The sequence below is a fragment of the Nycticebus coucang genome, chromosome X, assembly GCF_027406575.1.
Source record: "Nycticebus coucang isolate mNycCou1 chromosome X, mNycCou1.pri, whole genome shotgun sequence".
NCBI lineage: Eukaryota > Metazoa > Chordata > Mammalia > Primates > Lorisidae > Nycticebus > Nycticebus coucang.
The window spans coordinates 2550571-2575780 of NC_069804.1; the positions used below are offsets into that span (position 1 = coordinate 2550571).

The 25210-nt window shown below is 46.3% G+C and overlaps 1 protein-coding gene across 1 annotated transcript in view; it reads right to left on the minus strand.

Annotated features, from left to right (window-relative positions):
• MXRA5 (matrix remodeling associated 5) overlaps positions 1–24658 on the minus strand; it is a 36628-nt gene extending 11970 nt beyond the window's left edge. Inside the window, exons 1-5 of the mRNA XM_053580690.1 lie at positions 24543–24658; positions 22073–22288; positions 11959–12088; positions 10702–11092; positions 2065–7032 (exon numbers count right to left, since the gene is read on the minus strand). Coding sequence (XP_053436665.1) covers positions 2065–7032; positions 10702–11092; positions 11959–12088; positions 22073–22288; positions 24543–24589 — 5752 coding nt within the window. The 5' untranslated portion in view covers positions 24590–24658. The remainder of the gene's footprint in view (positions 1–2064; positions 7033–10701; positions 11093–11958; positions 12089–22072; positions 22289–24542) is intronic.
• Positions 24659–25210: the final 552 nt, after the last annotated feature.

The window sequence follows — 25210 nt, forward strand, 5'->3', positions numbered from 1 at the left end:
GTGTTAAACAAATATCCTTAATGTCAAAAGAAAGAAAGAAAAAACATGCATAAATATCAAGTGAAAAGGCATGATCCAAAGGTGATCTGAAACAGTGGAGGGGTGCAGGACCCTAAGAATTCATACACACAGGATCTCTCAACAGAGGGATGGGTCCTTTCAAAGGGGTAATGGTGGTTTTGGAATGAAAAATTCCCATTTGCCTCTGCTTGCAACTTTAAGAAAAATTCATGATGAGATCATTATAAAAGTAATCCCATTTCATTGTGGGCAAGGGACTTGAACAGAAGCTTCTCTGAAGAAGACAGGTGCATGGCCTATAGACCCATGAAAAAAATGCTCATCATCTTTAATCATCAGAGAAGTGCAGATCAAAACCACTTTGAGATATCATCTAGCTCCAGTAAGAGTGGCTCACATAACAAAATCCCAAATCTACAGATGTTGGCATGGATGTGGAGAAAAGGGAACACTTCAGCACTGCTGGTGGGAGTGCAAGCTAATATGTCCCTTTTGGAAAGAAGTATGGAGAATACTCAGGGGTCTAAAAGTAGACCTGCTGTTTGATCCTGCAATTCCTCTACTAGGTGTATATCCAAAAGACCAAAATCATTTTATAACAAAGATATTTGCGCCAGATTGTTTATTGCAGCTCAATTCATAATAGCCAAATCATAGAAGAAGCCCAAGTGCCTATTGACCCATGAATGGATCAACAAATTGTGGCATATGTATACCATGGAATATTATGCAGCCTTAAAAAAAGATGGAAACTTTACCTCTTTTACATTTACATGGATGGAGCTGGAACATATCCTACTTAGTAAAGTATCTCAAGAATGGAACAAAAATTATCCAATGTACTCAGTACTATTATGAAACCAATTTACAATCACTCACACTTTCATATGAAGAATAGATCACAACTATGGCCCAAGATGAAGGAGGGAGGAGGGGGGATGAGACAGGAGGGGGGAGGTCAGATCGAGGGAGGGTGAATGGTGGGATCACACCATTTCATATTGCAAGGGTACATGTCAGATATATTAGTATAGAGTATAAATGTCTTAACACAATAACTAAGTAAATGAGATGAGGTATATATATATATATAAAAAGTGCATAACTTCAAATGCTAAGCTGAACAGAGGGGTAAATAATCTCCCTAGATTCACAGCCCATTGGGGGCCTCTAGAACCCTTCCAAAATTTGCGAGATAAACTGAAGCAAAGAAAGCACAGTTCTCTCTGGAATTGCAAAAATCATTCTTGTATTATCCAAATAGAAACAACAGGCACACAGAGGCAAAAATCACACATGTCAGAAAACAGGTGTGAAGGACAAAATTATGTTGAGATGAAAAGAGATAGTTTCTCATGGAAGCTGTGATTCTCAGCTTTTACTTTATTACCTAGAAATTGTTTTGCCTTTCAGAGAAAGCAGATGCCCAAAGTGTGAAGATGACTGCCCTTTGGGTGCTTCAAGTTTCCAAGTATAGACCCAAAATGTATCTGTTGGACACCTGACCCCCCGCCCCCCAGGCCCTCAGACTGTGACTATTTGGAGAAGGGTCTTCACAGAGGTGATTGAGGTTAAGTGAGGTCACTAGCGTGGGCCCTGATTCAACAAAACTGGTGTCCCCACAAGAAGAGCAAATCAGGACACGCACAGAGGGACGACCCGTGAGGACCCAGGGAGAAGACAGCCATAACCCTAACCCTAACCCTAACCCTCAAACTCTTGGGCTCAAGTGATTCTCTTGCCTCAGCCTCCCAAGTAGCTGGGACGACAGGCACCTGCCACAACGCCCGGCAGGGTCTTGCTCTTGCTCAGGCTGGTCTTGAACTCCTGAGCTCAAACTATCCACCTGCCTTGGCCTCCCACATAGCTGGGATTACAGGTGTGAGCCACTGAGCCTGGCCTAATTCATTCTTTTAGAACTTTTTTTCAGTTCCTTTTTTCAGTTCTTTTGGAACTGAGTCTCCAGTTCTACCTGGAGGCTGATTCTGGTAGTTGCTTCATCCTACATAAAGTGGTTAAATTATAGATGTGGAAATACCTTACCTGTGGAAACTTTCGTCCAGGTAATGAAAGGCGTGGGCTTCCCTGTTGCCTCACACGGGAACACAGCATCTGTCTCAGCAGTGACGGATACGGTCTGTGGGGATTTGGTGATAATTTGGGGCTTTTCCCCCAGCGTCCAGAATTTGGATGCAGGTGGTCCTCCAGCGAAGAGCTTCGTGCTGCTCTGATGGGAGCTTCCAGGGTACTGAACAGATGATGTTGCAAAGGAGATGGAGCTCCGAGTAGGAGAAACCAGGGTTATGAGATGTAAGTTAGCTGAGGGGGATGCCGTGGTCCGGGGAGGTTGCAACAGTGGAGGTGCGGGAGGACCAAAGTCCATGTGGAAGGTGCTCTGGGAATGTATCCTATTGTAGGGACTCGGGTTAACTATTCTCTCCCTCATCACTGGGACAGGGGAGGAGGATGTCTGGGGCTTCAGAGTTACTCCCAACTGTGAGAAAGAGAAGGTCCGGTTGATATAGAAAGGAAGTCTTCCATTGGAATAAGGAGGAACTCTTGAATTTGGAAGCCTGCCAATTGGATGCCTTGGTTCAGGGAGGTTATTATTTCCATACACCTTGGAGTAGGCGTTGAATTGGTCAGTCCTTTGCTCAGTTAATTTGCTAGAAATGGTGGGTTTGGATATGTGAAGTGAAATAGGAGTCACTGTTGTAGTTGATAACTTTGGAGTCATGAAGAGTTTGTTCTCTGGCAAAGTTCTTGAAGGGTTGACAGTTATTAGCGGTCTGTGGGTCAAGTGATGGGAAGGCTGGAATGTTGTGAAGTATCTGAAGAAGCTTTTTGTAGCCATATCAGGTGGCCTGAATGTTCCCCTTGGTGGAGTAGGTTCGGACAGGACTCTGGATGGTTGAGAAGAAACTCGGACATCTCCATCCTGCTGGAGACTTTCTGGGATGCCTGGTAGACTGTTGTTGCCCCTACCAGCAAATAATTCCTTTCCCAACTCTTGCTTTGGAGATAATTTAGATGTGTCCTGGTTGGAAGAGGTGGTAGATAATTCATTTGGGTTCAATATAGCCTGAGTTCCTTGGTTGCTCACTGAGGGTGCTTTGGTTTCTGGGTTTCCCACATAATTCAGGAAAACATTTCCCTTGGAAAATGTGGGTGTAGGCGATGTTCTTGTGCTTGTAAGTGCTGGGCCAGGGGTGGTTTGTGCTAAAGACACAAGAGTTGTGGGTGGGGATGGGGAGGCTTGTTCCTCCATCAGGGCAAAAGCAGGGATGGAATTCTGCGGTTTGGTTTCAGAATGAATAACAGCCACAGCGGTTTCGTTATGTTCTTGCCTTTGATTAGTTCTTTCTGTCTGACCTGAAGGCAACTCTACTTTTACGCTTGTGAGAGTTGTCAAATGACCAAGGTCTTCCTGTTGAAATGTTGTTGAGATTGTAACAGAAAGTGAAGAAGGCACAGTTGTAACATCCACATTCTCTAGCTCTCTCAAAAGGGGAGCATCTGTAAGGTTATCTCCAAAACTGACAGGGGTGTCTGTCTGCGGCTTTCTAGACTGTCCTGTCCTTGGGGGATTCCTGCTTGGAGTTTCTGAGAAGCCTTTAGTAGAAGAATCTTCCTTCACTTCTCCTACAGTGGAGACCAGTGAGCCAGAAGTAGACATGACATTAATAATCAACTTACCCAGTCCTGAAGTGTCTTTGATGTCTGTGACATCATCATCCTTAATTTCTTTTTTATCCGATACAGGTTTATATGTGGTTGGAAGTGTGTCTTGAATGTCATGGTGAGATGGACGTATTTTTGTGCTGGTTGTCACGTCATTGTCCACTCTAGTGGCCTCATACAAGTCCCCCATTTTCAAAGCAACAGTTCTGGACCAAGGTATACTTTCTGAAGTGGGAGTAATCACATTTTTAGATTTATTTTCTGGAGAAGGGCTAGGTGTGGATATGGACTCCCTGGAGCTCACGGTAGAAGCAATATAGTGCTGTTTGTTTGGCCTCTTCTTGTGTTTTCTTCTTGGAGTTCTCTTGGATACAGATTCTGTGTTCTTCTCCATTTCCAACTGTTTTGGGAGATGAACTGTGCTATCAACCCAAGATGTAGGAAGCAGGGAACTCTCCACTTGATAGGGAGTCTTAATTTCAGGTACTTGAGTTGGTTGAGTAGAAAAAGTCACCATGGGAGCAGATGTTGTTGGTGGGGTTTGCTTATGCCGGTGGCGGGATTGGTGGGGACGTAACCTCCTCCTCCCGTTGTGTTTTCTTTGAGAAGAGTGAGTGGGCAGGGCCAAGGACGCATTTTGTCTTGGTGTCACCATCACTGCGGTGGAGGTATCTCTGTCCAACACAATGCCACGTGTGGTTTCTCCAGGCTGGTTAATAGAAGGGATACTGTTCACACCCACTGCAGACTTGGGCAGGGTGATGGATGCAATGTCTTGCCCCTTGCCCTCAGAACTTCTGGGGTTTGTCAGGTCTCCCTCTAGTGTATCTCCTCCCCATGGTGTCTTTGTAGTCAGTTGTGTGCCTTGAGTGCTTAAACCACTTCCTATAAGCTGAATGTCGTCTATGAGTCCTTGCTGATGTGATGGGGCTGCAATGTCTAGTTCCCCTAAAGTGGAATCTTCAAATGAGTCCATCGTAGTGAGGTCAGTAACCCACATGGTGGGAGTTGGAGTAAACCTTGCAAAAGTCAGTTCTCTCATCTTATCCTTACCTGGTTGTGAATTGCTCTGAAAATCTGGGTAGAAGGATTGCGTAGTCTCTGACTCTGCCAAAGAGACTGCATTCAATGGAGGCTCATCTTCATTTGTTGTGGGATCAACCATGGACCCAACATTTGCTGTAGTCCAACCACCTGTTGTTGTCTCTTCATTGGTCGGCTCTTTGTAGACTGTGTCCAGGGTGGGCTCCCTGTAGACTGTGTCCAGAGCAGGAGAGGATTCATAAGGCTCAGTTATGAATGTAGTGTCTGTAACCCACTTCATGTCAACTTCAATGGGAGATGTCTCCTCAGTCTTCTCAGAGGATGCATCATCAGTAACTTCTTCCATCTGCGTGCTTGTGACTTCAGGGTCAGCAATATTGTCTCCATCGTGGTGGTGCTCTAGTCCCATTCTGGGTGAGGAGAAGGTACTCCACACCTGCTCTTCCTCCCCCAATAGAGACATACCTGCTGAGGATTCTTTGACACTGTTTGCTGTCTGGATGGGCGAAGATGAAAGGGGAGCAACGGCAGGAGAACGAGGTGTTTCTTCTAGACTCATGGATGGAGGAGTGATGGTTCTGATGACCAGGGGTTCCTCTGTGCCTTTAGGAAGATTTTTCCCACGGACTCTGGCTAGAATACCTGCCCAGTGCTCTGGATTAATCTGTTTGTTTGCCATGTTTATCCTTCGTCTGGACTCAAATACTCTGCGACCTTCTGCAACATTGGTCTCTGGTTCTTTCTCAGAGTTCTTCCAGAGTTTCAGTTTTCTTCTCCCTTTCTTGGCCTTCTTATCTCCCATGTTGCCATCAGCTTTAGTTTTGAGGAACATTTCTTGACCCTTTGGATGGAGAGCTCTCCTTGATGTGGCATCTTCATCCCCCATGCCTGAGGCCCCTTCGTCCTCCACCACATCTTCTCTCACTCTGGAAAGACCTTTGGCATCTGGACGTCTGCCTCTCTTGGAAGACCTGCCAGATCCTTTCTTACTCACTGTGACCCCCACGGTAAAATGGTCTGCCCCTTGCTGGTTGATGGCTACACATCTGTAGTAACCGCTATCGCTGACTTGGACCGTTGGGATGGAAAGAGTTCCATTGGGCAACATGTACATGTGGGAGGTGTTTGCTGAATCGTGAATTATCCTCTTATTTGGAAGAATCCAGCTAAGGTGGGCTTCAGGGATGGCCAAGGCACTGCAGGGCAACATAACCGGCTCCCCGGGATTCTTCTCAATTATCACTGTATCTTTCTCATGGGGCTGAGTAGAGGGAGGTTGCACAAGCACCCTATACACCATCTGGTCCATTTCATCCCTTACCTGAGCAATGCATTGGTACAAACCCGAGTCGGACTGCTGCATTGATTTTATCCTCAGCCAACCACTGCTGAGGACAGAGAAATTGTTGTCCTGGTCATCCATGGGTGCCTTCAGGATGGAGCCATCTGGAAGTATCCAGAAAATGGATGGACTGTCAGAAGCTTTCACATTGCAGCTCAGCTGGCAGGAAGCCCCTTCCAGAACTGTCTGAGCTCTCTGCACGGTTCCGCTTGGCTCAATCATCACCCAGCTTCTGCTCCGATCCTGCATCGTATCCTTGGCAGATATGGTTAGAGAATGCTGGGTATAGTACGACAGAAGCACCTTCTTGGCCGTACTCTGACGTCTGTTCAGTTGGAGGTCTATGTATGGTTGCATGACCCATTCCGGTTCTGCGAGGATCTGGGCTTTGACGCCCGTGTAGTACAGGGCATCATCGTCAGCATCCTGCCTGTACTGATAGCTGACTTTGGGGTCTTTGCTGAGTATGAGTTCTTGGCGGAGCTTCACGGGGACCTCACTGTAATATGCAATCAGTTTCCATAGTTTTTCATAGTTTTCCCGAGTCATCGGACACTCAAAGTCCAAGGCAACTGTCGCATTGACCTCGATCTCTGGAGGATCCGTTTGGTTCAAGTGAATTTTGTACAAATCCGTGGGCTTCTTGATGGCACAGACCAAGTTCACCGTGTTCCCGTGTTCATCGGTCATGTTCAAAGAGATGTTCCAGCGGGGGAGCTGGAAGCCTTCGGGGACCAGCTGGCTGTCACTGTCCTCCTCTTTTTCCTGCTCTTCTTCCAGCCCTCGACTCGTGTTCTGCCTCAGAGGAGACTCAATGGAGGGCGTCAAGCAGGCAACATCCTTGAGCTTGTGTATCTCTTGTTTGAACAGTTTCCTGGGACTGGTGCACATGGCACACAGCTGACCGCCTTCATAAGCTTTGTCCTTCTTACACTTCAGAATCCCTAAGACAGATAAGCAAACAAACACTCCGTAAGTCAAAGAGTTGAAGACTGGCATGATTTCCACACATCTCCATCTCCCAAGGGACACACACAAGTTGTCCTGAGTTTAAGGCTCAGTATCAGCCTGGTGTGTGCTAACCAGCAAAGGCTCTGTGATTACTCAACAATAAATAATAAACACTAATAGAATTTCCCTCCCCCATATCTTTAACTTAAAAAACCCACTTCAAGCCCAAATGCCCATCAGTTCATGAATGGATGAACAAGCTGTGGTCTATGTACACCATGGAATACTATTCAGCCATAAAAAAGATGGAGACTTTTCATCTTTTATGTTTACCTAGATGGAGTTGGAACATACTCTTCTTAGTAAAGTATCTCAAGAATGGGGGGGAAATATCCACTGTACTCAATACTATGATGAAACCAATATATAAACACTTACATACACATTCATACAAATGATAGAAGACAAATATGATCTATCAAGGGGAAGGGGTGAAGAGGAAGAGGCGAGGGCGATTGGTAGGAGGAGGGAGGGCATTTGGTGGGATCTCCACTAATGTACACAAAACAAGTGTACACTTCAAAATAACTAAGAGTAAATTATAAATGTCTTACCACAAAAATAAGTAAGGTGATGGTTATGTAATTGGTTTGATTTAAGCATTCCACCTTGTATATCAAATCATCACATTGTACCCCATAAATGTATACTGTTATGATTTAATATGATAATCATAATATGATTAAATGTGATTTAATATGATAATCATAATCCGATTATGATTTAATAAAAAGTTAAAAAACCCACTTTATTCATACATATTGTATAGTTTACATAACAGGAGAATGGTTGCTAATAATTGCAACCCATGATGATAATTGCAAAGCGGAAGATGAACCTTTGCTATGAAGCACACCATACTTACATTTTACTGGTTTTTTTTTTCCTGTAATACATAGGGTGATTATAAAGTTTGTGTGCAATTTTAAACTGTATGCTGTTATTTAAATTTGCACACAAACTTTATGGCCATCCTGTGTGCATTTTTTTTCATTGCAGGCAGTATTTACTATCTCATATTTTTAGCTCGTTCTCCCAGCTATGGACACTTTTGAATTCTCTTTGTCTGTCCTGGGTAGTTGATCTGTTCACTGCATCATCCTTCTCTGCGTAAGTCTTTACGGATGGATTCTTCTAGGATTTGATGCTAAACCTTTTCCCTTTTTAGTCTCACCATGGATGATCCCACCTGCTGTCCATTCACCTGTGATGACTACCTACCTTATGAGCTTCTCCATGCCAAACACATTCGCAGCTCCACACCCCAATGTCTATTTGACTTTGTATAAATATCACAAAGGCTCCTTGAACTGACATCTACAGAAAAAAATTCCATTCTTTCCCTGCTGCAAACTGAGACCTCTCAAGCATTTTCCTTGTAGGTAGATGGTGCTAAATTCTCTCCATTGGGAGGAACTTGTGGGCTAGAGAAAGTGCTGTTGGATGGTCCTATTGCAACTGGCCCACATCTTTCTATTCCCAGTGTCAATAAGCCAGTCAAACTTCATTATTTATAAGTTGTGGCATTATAGGAACCTTGCTTGGCTTCACTATTTTTTCCTTTGCCCCACAGACCAGTTTTCTTTCTTACTTTCTTTCTTTTTTTTTTTTTTTAGAGACAGAGTCTCACTTTGTCACCCTCAGTACAGTGCCATGGTGTTACAGCTCACAGCAACCTTCAGCTCTTAGGCTTAAGAGATTCTCTTGCTTCAGCCTCCCGAGTAGCTGGGACCACAGGAGACCACCACAATGCCCAGCTACTTTTTGTTGCAGTTTGGCCAGGGCCGGGTTTGAACCCACCACCCTCGGTATATGGGGCTGTTGCCTTACTTGTTGAGGCACAGGCGCCACCCCACAGACTAGTTTTCTATTTGACTTTCAGAGGTAACACCTCAGAATGCAGATAGGATTATTTTACACACCTCTTCCCAACAGGGAGCATATATGCACATATGCACACACCTACACACAAATAAATGTGTGCACAGATGTGCACACACAGAGAGACATGCACACAGAGAGACATGCACACAGACATGTGCACACACAGAGACGTGCACACAGAAAGATATGCACACAGAGAGACATGCACACAGAGATGTGCACACACAGAGACGTATGTTGTTTTAAATTGCAGACATGCACACAGAGAGATGTGCACACACAGAGACATGCACAGAGAGATGTGCACACACAGAGACATGCACACAGAGATGTGCACACACAGAGACATGCACACAGAGATGTGCACACAAAGAGACATGCACACAGAGATGTGCACACACAGAGATGTGCACACACAAAGACATGCACACAGAGACGTGCACACAGAGAGACATGCACATAGAGACATGCACACAGAGATGTGCACACAGAGAGATGTGAACACAGAGATATGCACACAGAGAGGCATGCACACAGAGATGTGCACATAGAGAGATGTGAACACAGAGACTGCACACAGAGACATGCACACACAGAGATGTGCACATGAGTCTCCAGACATTAGAAGACTGTCTGTCCTCCAAAGCCCCACAGTTCCAATTCCATAGTGCTGCATTACTTCTGCGAGTAAAGTATCCAGATGCATTTTTACGGCCCTCTTGCACTTGCTGAGGTGTGGGGACTGGATCTTTCCAGTAGAGTATGAATGGACTGGAAGAAAGGAAGGAAGGAAGAAAGAAAGGAATACAAGAAGAAAGGAAAGAACAAGGAAGGAAGGATGGAAGGAAAGGAGGGAAGAAGGAAGAAAGAAAATAAGGAAGGGAGGGAGGAAGGAAGGAAGGAAGGAAGGAAGGAAGGAAGGAAGGAAGGAAGGAAGGAAGGAAGGCCCCATAGGACAGTGGCTATGGCGCCAGCCACATACACCAAGGCTGGAAGGTTCGAACCCAGCCTGGGCCTGCTAGACAACAATGACAACTACAAGAAAAAATAGCCAAGCATTGTGGCGACGCCTGTTGTCCCAGCTACCTGGGAGGCTGAGGCAAGAGAATCACTTAAATCCAAGAGTTTGAGGTTGCTGCAAGTTGTGACACCATGGCACTTTACCAAGGGCGACAAAGCGAGACTCTGTCTCAAAAAAAAGAAAGAAAATCTTCCTTATTTTGAACCACAATCTTGCAACTTATACACAGAGGTCCTGGTAGTTTTTTCACTGATCTCTGGATCAATACTGAGCACCTCTCCTGTATCCATAAAAGAATGGACTCTCACAGCCGACCCCCGCCCACCCTTTCCCAAGCATCCCTGGCCACTTCCTCGACAGGCTTTGTAGCCCTTCCTCATCCCAGGGCCCCACATCTAGCTGCTGTCTTGGACACCACAGTCCAGACACGTGTCCGCTGTGTGACAACCCGAGTGAATGCCGTGTGCCCCATGACACTCTCATTAGTTTATATTCCACTGGGGTATGAACGCATTGGCATATGAAACAGAGATGTCTTTACATTTAAGCGCTGGTTTTTTGCTAGTGCCTTATTGATTCCGTGCACCAGTTTTACCCAAGACAAGATGAATAAAGCAACACGGGCACCTCATAGAGCAGACCGTGCCCAAGGAGGTGAAAGAGGGTGGCTGGGAGCACCTGTCTCTTGCCTTCTTACCTCTGGACTTGGCATCCCAGTCTAGGAACCACCTCATGTCACAGTCACAGGACCACGGATTTCCCTGCAGGTAGAGATTCTCCAGAAGTGGCATGTTCTGGAGCATCCCCGCAGGAAGCATCCGGATCATGTTCTCGGCTAAATAGAGGTGGCGGACGGTGGAGAGTCGGAAATGGTCCAGGAAGGAGAACGTGGCGAAGGTGGTGGGGTGCAGCTGCTGCAGGAGGTTTCCCTCCAGATGAAGCAGCCTGAGGGACAGCAAGCCGTGGAAAGCTTGCGGGTGGATGAACTCGATCTTGTTGTGATCCAAATGCAGCCTCATGAGGTTGGAGAGACCCTGCAGGGTGTGCTGCGTGAGCACCCTCAGCTTGTTGTAGCTGAACTTGAAGACCTACAAGAGGCAGGGAAGGAAAAAGCATTTTAAAAACTTTAAAATCCTGTTTAAAGTTTGAAGAGCCAGCTCGGTGCCTGCAGCACAGTGGTTACGGCACCAGCCATATACACCACGGTTGGCGGGTTCAAACCCAGCCCGGGCCAGCTAAACAACAATGACAACTCAACAAAAACTAGTCAGGTGCCTGTAGTCCCAGCTACTTGGGAGGCTGAGGCAAGAGAATCACTTAAGCCCAGGAGTTTGAAGTTGCTGTGAGCTGTGACGCTACGGCACTCTACTGACAGTGACATAATAAGGCTATGTCTAAAAAAAAAAAAAAAGTTTTAAAGAGCCACTGGTAAAGACAGAAATCTATACAAATTGCTAAAAAGTAGTGGCATTAAGCTTCTTGTTTAAAAAAAAAATACAGCCATACTGCCTGAGCTCAAGAGTTCAATACCAGCTTGAGCAACAGCAAAGCCCCATCTATTAATAATAATAATAAATAAAACTAGAGAGGCATTGTGGCAGGTGCCTATAGTCCCAGCTACCTGTCAGGCTAATGCAGGAGGATCACTTGAGCCCAAGATTTTGAGGTTGTTGTGAGCTATGATGCCATGGCACTCTACCCAGAGCACAGAGTGACAGTCTATGTAAAAAATAAAAAAAAATACAGGGAGGTGCCTGTGGCTCAAAGGCTTAGGGCACTGGCCCCATATACTGGAAGTAGTGGGTTCAAACCTGGCCCCCACTGAAAACTGCAAAAAAACAAATGCATATATATGGATATGCCATTTTATTGAACATTAGGGAGAGTAACAGAGTTTCTGTTTTTTATTTTTTATTTTTTTTTTATTGGTGTTCATAGTGATCCTGGAGTTTACCTGCAGAGAGGTGAGGTCTCTTAAGGCCCCATCTGGAATGTTTGGAATCTCATTACCATGAATCATAAGCAACTCCAACTTGGTGAGTCCTGCAAATGAGGTTTCTGACAGGGCCTGTATGCTATTAAACCTAAGGGAAAAAACAAAGAAATAATAATAATCAGAATAAGAAACAGCAAGTCCCTAAATGCCATATGGGGAAGATTAGGCGGCCTGCCCCAGGGCACGTTAGCCATCTGGTGGTTCTGAGGTCACATGGTTGCCATTCGCAAACCACATGCCTGCCTTGGAGTCCTCCTCCCGTCTCTCTGGAATCAAAAGAAACTCATGCATATTCATTCATTAAATGCTCAGTCAGCTGAGGAATAGTCTCCGAGAATTTTGACTTGGACCATGTTAATGTCCATTCAGAATTCTGAATGAGGCTGTTCCGTGAGAACACTTGCTGGAAATTCTGCTCTGAAGTAGCAGGAATGATGAGTGACAGGTGGGCAACGGGACCGGCAAAAATCTCAGCATTGGAGATGATTTTGCATATAATAAGAAAGAAAAAAAAAAAAAGTGCAGGCTGAGGGGCTAAGTTAAAACACCAACCGCTAAACACCAATACCCTTTATTTCACGATAAGTTGCCACATGCCGGACGGACTATTTCAAGGGTTATTGGTAAACATTCTGGGTTGCTTATGTTTGTGCTTCAGTTTTTCTTGTTGTGGAAACAGTGGTCGAGATGTTTTCTGGACCAGTTTAGGCACTAGTCATTGCTGTGTGGGTGATAACGCACCACAAGCCTCAGATTGGATCCCCCGAGAGCGCATTACAAGATGAATGGGGAACAGTGCACGTTAGTTACATCAGTATGTCTACTGAGACGTGGAATGTGCAGCCTGATGTTATCCATCCTCCCCTTGTCATCTAAATAAAACCAAACCGACCTGCAGAAGATACGGGTGACTAGTCTGTCACTGAATTTACATACCGAATGCAGCCATGTCCACTTTCATCATCAACTCATCTATGCATACACCTGGCCTCCAACGTCAAAGTGGTTAGGAACGCCCACCTGGGTGTTAACTCCCCTAACATCCAGCCTTGGGAAGCACCTCTCCGCCACAAACTCTCTAGTGCCGGGATTGACCATTTCCGCCACCAAAACCACTCACCTGCATTGCTTCAAACCCTTCAAAGACCTACTTTAACGATTGCACGGATATACGTAAGACCAACTCATGCAAAGAAAACATCAGATAGTATTCCGTGCACTCCACCTTATTAGGATAATAGCGTAAGGATTGGAAATGGTATCTGAGACAGGGTTACAATAAAAGATGATCCTATTTCCTATTACTCATTTTGACTCCTGTAATCATTAAACAATTATACAGAGAGTTTCTCTCTTCTATATCACAGGACACTCTTCACATATCCCTGTCTTGTTAATTCAGTGCGTTATCAGCGGAGCCCTGCCATATTTAATAGCAGTGAACGGGAAAAATATTAAAAGTTCTGGGCACATAGGTAACTGTAGGCATGGCTTGGATTTCTGCAGGACGTTGCAGGCTTCTCTGCAATTGAACACTGTCATCTGCAAATGGGTTTTTAAACTTGCACTTAAATTCCAAGAGGTAGGCGTGTCCCATCAATTTTTGACAGCATAAAAAACGAGATTCAAAAAGTTGCCAAACTGGGCGACGCCTGTGGCTCAAGGAGTAGGGCGCCGGTCCCATATGCCGGAGGTGGTGGGTTCAAACCTAGCTCCGTCCAAAAAAAAAAAAGTTGCCAAATATTTCAAGGTCATGTTGCAAATCTGCAGCGGGAAGGGGGTTGAAGCAGGGCGTGTCTGATTCCAACGTTTATGTTGTTCCCGTCCCTTAGTGCTATTTTGGTCTCGTGAAATTGAGATGGGGGCTGGAAAACTCTGCAAAGAAGCACGACCACCATCACACCCTGATTGCAGAGGAGTCAGGAAAGATACGGAATCAGAATGGCATGTGGGTAAGACCCCAACTATCTTGAAACCACAGCTTTCATGTGCATTTATATACCCTTAACTGAGGCAGAAGCAATAAATTCTTGGAACTGTATTTTACTTGTTAGGTTCAAATGAATCAAATTGCCGTGCAAAACTCCCCAAAGGATAAAGTTGCAAATACCCAGGGTGATGAGGCTTGTTTAATGAAGTTAAGGATAGCGGAGACCTCAGTGGGTAAAAAAATCTGAGTAAGGGAAGAAAGAGTGTCACATGTACACCGACATGAACTCTGCGGTATTCTCCTGGCTATCCCAGACAAGTTACTTAACCTTTTTGGAAGCTCAAATGCCTCATTAGTAATGCTACTGATAATTCCTTCTGCAAAAGACCATGAGTCAGATGACATAATGTCTACAGCTCCACGGATGTCACCATGCCTGAAGGGTTTTCGCAGAGTTCCTGGAGGGAATTTTATCAATGACAAGGCAACCAGCAGAGAGATGGGAGAAAAACGTACACCAAAACGGGACGTGAAAAGAAAAATGACAAGTGCAGGCAATTAAAAAAAAAAAAAAAGTGAAATGCACGTCCCACAGGGGCAGAACATGAGAAGGATATTTTGTGAGTAAAGATCTTTGATAACAACAAAAACTTAAGGAGTCATCACATATACACAGAAAAGACCCCCGTTCAGACCTTTTGGGTTTTTTGTTTGTTTGTTTTGCAGTTTTGGCCAGAGACGGGTATGAACCTACCACCTTCCGTATATGGGGCTGGTGCCCTACTCCTTTGAGCCACAGGCATTGCCCCTGTTCAGACCTCTTGATAAAACAAAGTGTCAACCCCGGCTAATGACCCACTGAAGTTGCCGTTTTTATTTTTAATGGAACACCTTGCTTCTTTTTTCTTTTTAAACACAGGCTCACGTGATCTATCTAGCACACAAAAGAAGAACAAAAAAGTTTTGCTGAGTGGTTGGCTCAGCGCCCGTAGCTCAGTGGGAAAGGGCACTGGCCACAGACACCAAGGCTGGCGGGTTCAAGCCTGGCCTGGGCCTGCTAAACAACAATGACAACAACAACAAAACATAGCCGGGCATTGTGGCAGGTGCCTATAGTCCCAGCTACTTGGGAGGCTGAGGCAAGAGAATTTCTTAAGCCCATGTGTTGGAGGTTGTTGTGAGTTAAGACACAATGGCACTCTACCCAGGGCGACATAATGAGATTTTTGTCTCAAAAAATAGTCTCGCGGAGTGGTTTGTATCTAACAGATACAATTTCTAACTCACCTTTGAAACTATTTTCAGGAAATGACTGTGTCGTGGCAATAATCATTCCTGAAGTTACCCTCCATAAAAATAAAATAAATAAAGAGGCAGTGATAGGGCTACAATGTGGGTGGACCCAGAAACATGATATTAAGTTAAAGAAGCCGGCCATTAAAGGTCACATCCCGGGTCATTCTGTTTGTAGGAAGTGTCCATGATTGTAAAGAGACGGGAAGCAAATTGTTGGGGCCCAAAGGCTGGGCTGGGGACAGCAAGGAGGGAAAGAGACGGCCTAATGGATGTGGGGTCTCTTTTGGAGTTGATGAAAATGTCTGGGAACAGCCAGGCGTGGTGGCTCATGCCTATAACCCCAGTACTCTGGGAGGCCGAAGCAGGTGGATTGCCTGAGCTCGGGAATTCCAGACCAGCCTGAGCAAGAGCGAGACCCTGTCTCTACTAACAATAGAAAAATTAGCTGAGCTCTGTGGCAGCTGTGTCTTGTCATAGCTACTTGGGAGGCTGAGGCAGCAGGATTGGTTGAGCCCAGGAGTTTGAGATTGCTGTGAGCTATGACGTTGCAGCTCTCTAGGCAGGGAGACAGAGTGAGGCTCTGTTTCCAAAAAAAAATAATAATCTGTGGACAAGATAGAGGTGCCGGATGAGTAAAAGCATGAATATCATAAATGCTACAGAAGTGTAGATACCAAGAGCATGAATATTATGTCATTTGAATTTCAGGTCAATTTAAAAAAAATAACCAAGCAATGTATAGGGCTACATTACATGTGCTTGCAGGATACAGTCAGCTTTGCAAAAAAGAAATCACAACCCCTATAACAGTCAGCTTTGCAAACAAGCTTTGGGAAAAAAAAAAAAAAAGAACACAACCACCATACCATTTGCTTGTGAAATAAACAAGCAAATAAGGCTGGTGTTGTTCACACTCCCGTTAGTCAGCAGTGATGCTTGGTGTAAGAATAAATGTAGCTGCAGCTATAATTCAGACTTGTAGCATCTGCCAATTATGATTCTGGGCAGGTCCACAAAATAAATCAGGGCTCAGCTCTCTTGGTAAAAGGCCAAATGGAAAGACAAAAATAATACAAAAGATAATTCCAAGTAGTGGCAAATTTCATAAAACAATAATAAGGACCCAGATGGGTGGAAAGCAGAGATGGTTATTTCAGTCCGGCATCCAGTGCAGGGAATTTGGGGGAAACTGACGTGTGACATAGCAGTTAAATCACGAAGAAATACAACTGTGGACGTCCACCTTGGGGCAGGAGGGCACTTGCAGTGGAGACCTCCAGTGTTGGTTTTTTTTTTTTTTTTTTGAGACAAAGTTTCACTATGTCGCCCTTGGTAGAGTGCCCTGGTGTCACAGCTCACAGCAACCTCAAACTCTTGGGCTTAAGTGATTTTCTTGCCTCAGCCTCCCAAGTAACTGGGACTACAGGCACCTGCCACAATGTCTGTCTATTTTTTTGTTGCAGTTATCATTGTTGTTTAGCTGGCACGGGTTGGGTTCAAACCTGCCAGCCTCAGTGTGTGTGGCTGAGCACCGTAACCACTGTGCTACTGAGCCAGGAGCCCTCCACTGTTTCATGCAAAAGTATTATTGGCCCAGATTACAGAACTGTTTTTGGCAGTTTACTCTGTATGAGCCCAGCAGAATGAGTTAGAGTCACTGAGAAGGGGGAAAAAAAAAGTCTCTTTCAGATGGCACCTGTGGCTCAAAGGAGTAGGGTGCTGGCTCCATATGCTGGAGGTGGCGGGTTCAAACCAGCCCCAGCCAAAAAGTGCAAAAAAATAAAATAAAATAAAATAATTCGCTTTTTAAAATCTGTGCTGCAGGATGCCTACTTTTATTTAGAGGGATGAACCATTGACGCACTTGGGTTTTGCGTGAACATTTTAGTGGAACATTCCACGGTGAGCCCCGGCGAACTCTCCAGCTTGCTGTGCTGTCTGCTTGGTTACCCACTGTAGGGGAAGCTGAGAGGTTTTTTTTTGTTGTTGTTATTTTTGCAGTTTTGCCGGGGCTGGGTTTGAACCCACCACCCTCAGTATATGGGGCCGACGCCCGACTCACTGAGCCACAGGCGCCGTCCTCAATCCCAGAGTTTTTAAACTGGAACGTTCCCACCAGAGAACACTGAGCGATGTCTGCAGACATTTTTGGTCCTCACAAGTAGAGGATGATGCAGGGATGCTGGTCGACACTCTGTAAGGCACAGGGTGGACACCACCAGCCAGAGGGATTCAGTCCTGGGGATCAAGGTTGCTGAGGTTGGAACGTCTGCCTTAGCATGATGCACCTGCAATCTTCTCCATGTACCATCTACGTATAAGCCTGTCTATCATCTAACTGTATGTCTAGCTACCTACCATTCATCTACCATTTACAATCTATATATGTACCTGTTGTCAAACTATCTTGTTATCCAGTCACCTACTTATCATATTATCTATTATCAATATTATCTATCTATATATGTATCCATCAACTATCGTCCACTATTATCTGTATATACATATATCATCTATCTATCTATCTATCTATCTATCATCTAGACATGTCTATATCAACCATCTAATCTGTCACCTATTTATCCGGCATCTAACATCTATCTATATAAGTATCTATTATCTATCTCTAATCTGTTTACCTATGTCTATCAAAATCTATCATCTCTGGGGCAGCACCTGTGACTCCGTGAGTAGGGTGCCAGCCCCATATACTGAGGGTGGTGGGTTCAAACCCGGCCCCGGCAAAACTGCAACAAAAAAAGAGCCGAGCTCAGGGTGATCCAGCAGCCTCCCCCTCCTAGGATACCGGGCGTGAGCCATCACCTGCAACCGTGCATTCTTGTTTTGTAGACACGGGGTGGCTCACTCAGTAGATGGCAAGTTGCAGAAGAAGGAAAAAATGATCAGCAAATTGGGAGTGAAGACAGACACGGGTGGAACGGCCACCACCCGTCAGTACATCCCCCTGTTAAGAAGCATGAATCCTATGTACTCAATTTTGATATGAGGACAATTAATGACAATTAAGGTTATGGGGGGGGAAGCAGAAAGAGGGACGGAGGGAGGGGGGTGGGGCCTTGGTGTGTGTCACACTTTATGGGGGCAAGACATGATTGCAAGAGGGACTTTACCTAACAATTGCAATCAGTGTAACCTGGCTTATTGTACCCTCAATGAATCCCCAACAATAAAAAAAAAAAATCTAAAAAGAAAGCCTCCCAAGGTTGGGAGGCAGCTACGTCAGCTCGGAGACCTGCCTCACTTTATCATCTTCCTCATGCTTGCTTTTGAGAAAGTTTAGAGAGCTGAAGAATTTTGGAATGAGGAGAATATTCTAGAACAGACAAGCTGAGGTTATGCCTTCAACGCAGAGTAGAGGAGGAATTTTCTTCCCTCCCAGCCTCCAGGGGTATGCACAACCCCTTTCTTTGCATACATACCATAGAAACTAGCAGGAAATTAGCATGGTACTCTGGGAAGAGAATCGAACAGACATGTGGGATGACCAGGGCAAAGAATCCCACTTCTGCAACTCACTACCACTTGGCTTCCATAAAGAATCTTTATCACCTGCTCATGGGCAGTTGCTGACTCCATAACAAGCTAAGGGAAATGCTTACATCAGAGAATACAGGATGTCCCCCCAAAGTCATCATGCATTGGAAACCGTTCCCCAGAGTGGGACAAAAGACATCGTGTGTGTGTGTGTGTGTGTGTGTGTGTGTAGAAAGAGGTTGTCAACATGTAGAGATTATTTTGTAAATATTTTGTAAATAAAAGCACATTTAGTTATAATGTTCCATTTTTCCCGTGTGTGCCATAGTTTTGGGACACACTGTGTTTGCAAAATTATGTCAAAGGTACTAGTTTGTTATCACAAAGCAGAATTTAAAATAATGCCGACACCATGGCTCACGCTTGCAATCCCAGCACTCCAGGAGGCTGAGGCAGGTGGATTGCATGCGTTCAGGAGTTCAAGACCAGCCTGCGCAAGACCAAGTCTCCTGTCTCTAAAAATAGCCAGGCATTGTGGAAGGCACCTCTAGTGTTTGCTACTCAAGAGGCTGAGGCAAGAGAATTGCTCGAACCCAAGAGTCGGAGGTTGCTGTGAGCTATGATGTCACAGCACTCTACTGCGGATGATAAAGTGACCCTGTGTCTCAAAATAAATAAATGAATAAAATTAAAGCAGACAATCTATGAACGGAAAAAGGTCCAGAGAGGTGTCCTTAAAACTAGCATTTTAATAAAGAGGGAAAAAAGTCTTTGAAAGTCTGTAAAGCAGACACTCAGTGGTTGATATTTTTTGTTGTTGTTGTGTCCTCAAAACATATGTGGACGGAAGTTCTAGAAAACCTGAGATTATCCAAGCAGGAGACAGCAATGAACACGTAAAATCCTACGGAGAGCTGGGTGGGAATAGAAAGCTTTGTTAGCATTCTGCCAGCAATCCCCAATGCCTGGAGCATATCCCGTGCTCTGCAAATTGCTAAAAGACAAATCAGACCCCGAGTTTTATCTATTAGACACCGTGCTTCCATCATTTTTCTTTTTTAAGAAAACGCATGATGCCAGCCTCATTGTCTGTTTTCAGACTGATTTTTAGACATGGTGGTGTGATACTGTGAGTGATTAAAAAAAAAAGTAATTTATGGATTCATATTACAAATTAAACCTGACAGAATTCACAGATATTCGTGCACTGAAGTGATTCCCCAGGGTTTTAAAAGCTTTCTTTTTTGTTGGGTGGGATGTAGTGGCTCACACCTGTAATCCCAGCACTCTGGGAGGCTGAGGCAGGTGGATTCCTTGAGCTCAGGAGTTGCAGACCAGCCTGAGCAAGAGCAAGACCCCATCTCTAAAAATAGCCAGGCACTGTGGCAGGCACCTGTAGTCCCAGCTACTCGGGAGACTGAGGCAAGAGAATCACTTGAGTCCCAGAGTTTGAGGTTGCTGTGAGCTGTTATGCCATGGCACTGTACCAAGGGCAACAAATACTCTGTCTCAAAAAAATAAAATAAAGTGAAATAGTTCATGAAAAATAAAACCTAGATCTGGGCGGTGGAAGAATAAAATAGAAACTGTAGATAACCCTCCGCATTATGGAGCAGAAGCCACACACCTGTCTTCCTCTGATTCAGATGGAATTTGGTGCCTTCCACCCTTCTCACTCCTGAGGAGTCTGCCTTAATACTTTGTGAGATTGTCCCAGGGAAAACTAGCTTATGACTCATATTCCCTCCTCTGGCAAAGTCAAAATTTTCCCCCACTAAGTGACCAGTAATGTGGCTGGATTTCCACACAGTTAAGTGTGGAAAGTGTCCCAAGTTTCATTGAGGAATCTAATTCTCCATTAGTGTGGATTAGGAGAATTCCCATCTTTTAATCTCAACTTTTCATTCCCTTACCCAACCACTGGACTTTATAGTCAATAGTCACAGACTTTTTTTTTTTTTTTTAGCTCTAATGAATGTCCAGACACACAGTTATTCGTTCACAGATTCACATTTGGTCCTTTCATCCTACCAAAAGATTCCCACTGAAGATATTCATTAAACATTAATTCAATTTTTTTCTATTCTGGATGCTACAAAATCACTAATATATCTCGTGGAAGAACTCCAAACGATCGTGGACTATTAAAGTCGCACACAAGTGACTGTGTGTAGTTGCTAGCCACTAACATTTATGGAGAGGCAAACATTTGTGTGCATAAAATGAAACAAAGACTGGCTTGGCACCCGTTGCACAGTGGTTACGGCACCAGCCACAGGCACTGAGGCTGGCAGGTTCAAGCCCCGCCCGGGCCAGCTAACCAACAGTGACAACTACAACAAAAAAATAGCAGGGCTCTGTGGAAGGTGCCTGTTGTCCTAGCTACTTGGGAGGCTGAAGCAAGAGAATCTCTTAAACCCAGGAGTTAGAGGTTGGTCAGCTGTGACGGTCCGGCACTCTACACCGAGGACGACATAGTGAGATCCTGTCTCCAAAAAAAAAAAAAGACATAAGGACATAAAAACTCCTTTTAGAATACTGCATGAAAAAAAATTAACTATTTTGAGTAGGCAAATCCCAAAACAACTCTTGTATTGTCTCAAAGTCACATTGCAGATGACTTACAAAATCTGACAGGTGACCTATCCATTCTTTCCATATCTTCTGAAGTCTCTCTCTTACGATTTCTTACATAAATAATTCAGTAACATTGTTGGAAGTCTCTCTGTTTTGTTTGTTTGAGACAGAGTCTTACTATGTCACCCTCTGTAGAGTGCTGTGGCGTCACAGCTCACGGCGTCCCCCAAACTCTTGGGCTTAAGCCATTCTCTTGCCTCAGCCTCCTGAGTAGCTGAGACTACAGATGCCCGGCTATTTTTTTGTTGCAGTTGTCATTGTTGTTTAGTTAGCCAGGGCCGGGCTCGAACTCGCGAGCCTCGGTGTATGTACCTGGCACCGTAACCACTGTGCTACAAGCACCGAGCCTCTCTCTTTGTTTTTCATAAATAAATAACAGTTCCTGAAGTCTCTCCCTTTAAATATAGTCTTCCTATATTTAAGGAACATGTGTGCATTCAAATAGACAACATATGAAAGAAATGCTGCGGTATCTCGACAAACTCAAGCTGTTTTCTTAAGAGATCTTATAGGGGCTGGAAAAGATACAATCGTCCAGAAGGACGGTATTTGGTGTTGTTAAAAGACTTCGCCCACCTCCCAGTCCTCCTCATCTGGAGGTACCAAACGCCGGACACAGTGACACCCAGACTTCATTCACACACGAAGTTAACTGGATGCACGTCTATTACACACACAACGAAAATGAGGCACGCGTTGAAATGTGGTACTAACCCCAGATTGATCCTTTCCACGTGTTTGGAGATCCCGGCGGGCACGGAAGCCAAAGATCGGAACGTGCAATGGACCTCGCTGGGAACGTAGCAGGCACACGGGTGAGGACAGGTCAGGGCAGCGCGCGGATGGCCGCACAGCATCACCAGGACCATGGACAGCGCCCCCCAGGGAGCCTGCGCGCGCATCTCGCCGGGGCGCCTGGTCCTTGAGCACCTGCGTGGAACAAAGGGACGCGCTTACCCTTGGGTAGCTCTGACACGCGCGTGTGTAGCAATTCCTACCTGAAGCGTGCATCAGTTGACTCGTCCTCACGCCCCCCAAGTCTTCAAATCACGTATTGTACACACAGTGTTGCTTAAAACACATGAATTAAGACGAAACTCGCATTTCTTTTTTAACCGTTACTATAGAATGCAGCCTTTATTTTTGCCTGAAGTACTAAGATTTGGAAATCTCACTATCTGGTGCTCGGCAGGGGTGATTATGGAATAAATACACAATATGTATCTATCTATATTATAGAGAGAGAAGCTGGAGAAGGGAAGAGAAAGAACACAGACAGCTACATTGATAAGTCTATAGTCAAACATAAAAAAAACTATGTTTTTGCCTTCCAGACACAAGGAAACTGGGGCCTTCTGATTTCAAGATGATTCTTGGTTTTAGCATCAAAGGACATAAGAAAAGGTTCATCTTTCTCTCTTGCACACTTTGTAATGAAAAGATTTATACTGCAAAAGTTGGGTTCACTCAAAAGACTGCGTTTAAGGGCGTCCAAGTCCATATGTGCTGCAGGTTCCCCACCCCTGGACAGCACTAACACATTAATTATGGCATGTATTTAGATTTAAACAATTCTCAACAACGTTATCGGGAGGATTTAATTCTCAGGCCTTAAAATGCTGTTCACTAGACGGAGATTCATTTTATTGTTCGTGGGTTTGTTTACAACGCATTATTATTATTTCTTTTGGAAGAGCCTAATTGGTTATTTGGCACAATACGCTGCTTTTCTAGGAGAAAGTTTCGGGGAGTCTCTGTAAAACAGGAAAGGTCCATAGTTACTTAAAAATAAAAAGGGAATGCTCAGATAAGTGTAAGAAACGTCTGGATCATCTAATATTTTCGTCACCTCTCAAGAGAAGTGTATTTAAAAGCAGAGATACGCGCACACGTGGAAAGCTACTGGTGACACGCCACAGGGCAGCTGCTGTCGCCCGTCTGTCCCTGTCCTCCTGGTGCAAGCTCTAGCCGGCTCAGGTAAGAAACAGGGCAGGCTCCCACACCCGCTGCTTCAGCACGCTTTAAACGACCTGAAGCAGGTCGTATCTTCCCAGCCCGCGCGCCCATCCCGCCTTGCAGCTGTTCGTAAAGAGCTGAGGGCGTGCAGCTTTGCAAAAAAAAAGCAAGTTGGGCTCCACCTCTGAGCGCTGGAACAAATCCTCCAACTCCTGCAGCTTTGGAGAGAGACGTTCCCTGGCTCGCCCGGGCTTTCCCCGCCTCTGCCTGCGCGCCCCGACCTCTGCGCTGGGCTTCCTCCAAAGGCATCCAGGTCAGCGCCTCCGCGTCCTGTGTCTGCGGGCGGACTTGGCCCAGGCTCCCCAGATGGTTCCCTAGCCTAGGCTGTCTGTCTGGGCTCCGGCCCTGCCCTGCCACACCTCAGAGACCCCAGGGAATTCGCTACAGGGTACGCTAGTCCCCTCCGGGGGGGCATGGAGCACCCGTCTTTTGGCTGCCCTGAGCCAGCGAGAAGAACACCCGGAGACAGCCTGTGAGTCCCGGGGCGGCGACGCCAGGCGGCTTGCCTGCCTCTGCGCCGCGGGTGCACCACCTGGAGCCGTCAGGCGGGCGGCCCTGCTCCCCTGGCCAGCTTCCAGAGCCCTCTCCGTCTCGCCGAGCCGGCTGCGCGGCGAATTGCGCGCCTGGGACTCGTCCATCAAACCCTCTTTCCCTCCCATGGTGACCGTCCCGGTATCTGCAGAAGTCAGTTCACTCTGGGCTGGTCGGTCTCCCGGTCTCCAGGGAAAACCTGGGTAAGAAGAGGAGGGAGGGGAGCCTTGCGTCATCGGGGCCCTGAGGAACGTGTGAAGAGGCCCCTCAATGTGGTCTTTCCCCCACTGATTTCAAGAGCAGAGTCGGCTTCGCTTTGGAATCCCGCGGGCTGCGCTCTAGAAACACGGGTGGAGAAAGTGGGGGCGAGCGATGGTGAGCGCGCTGGTGGGATCGGAGATCTGGGTGTTCATTAGACCTATTCTGAGCCTCCTACTTCAAGTTTCATTCCAACAGCTTCCTTTCCTGAATCCCAGCTGACCCGTCAGCTACTTAACAGAGTGCCCAGGGAACGCTTTCGTGTTTTTCTCAGGCCTCTGCACCCCAGTCTTTCCCTTGAGACCCCCTCAAAGTCCTTCAACCCCTGCAGAAAAAGCAGCCAGCACCCCGGGGCGCCATGTCCACCCTCGGTCCTCACCTGCCTTTTGGAAGCTGCAGCCCTCGGGAACGGTGCGCCCTGGGCATCCGCGTGGCCGGGGCGCGTGAGTCACAGCTGGGAGTCCTCCGGGGCCATGCCCTTTTTGGGGCTGGGGGAGAGGCAGCTCGGCTTCCCAGCGCGGCACAGCCAGCCGGCGCCCTTTTATTCGCGTCGCCGAGAGGCTTCCTCGAGTCCACGCCTTGGCCCACCCCCACCCTGCCCCACCCCAGGGAGACGGGGCGCGGGCCGAGCCAAGGGACCCTGGCCGCGCGGCTGTGCGCTCAGCCCTCCTCTCGCCTCTTCATCGCGCCGGGTGCAGGATGGGCATGCCTCGCCCACAGCCGCTGGAAAAGCCCGTGGGGCGACCACGCGCAGACAGCTTGGGGAAGGCGCGATCTTTGTCTAAGAGAAAGTCCGTCCCGGGACTCCGGAGGGGAGCTGCGGTCGAAAGTCCCCCGCAGTAGCGGAGCGCCCTTCCTAGCTGAGCTGGAAACCTTTCCTTTTTCTCCAGGGGAGAGAGAAGGAACCAGGCTTCTGAATCTCCAAGCTAGACGGAGATTTGTCTGGAAGCGCCTCCCCGCCCGGGCGCAGGCGAGACCGGGCTGCCCCGCCGGCATCCCGCGAGCTGCAGGCCCGGCTGCAACGTGAGACCCGCCGCCACGCCCTCG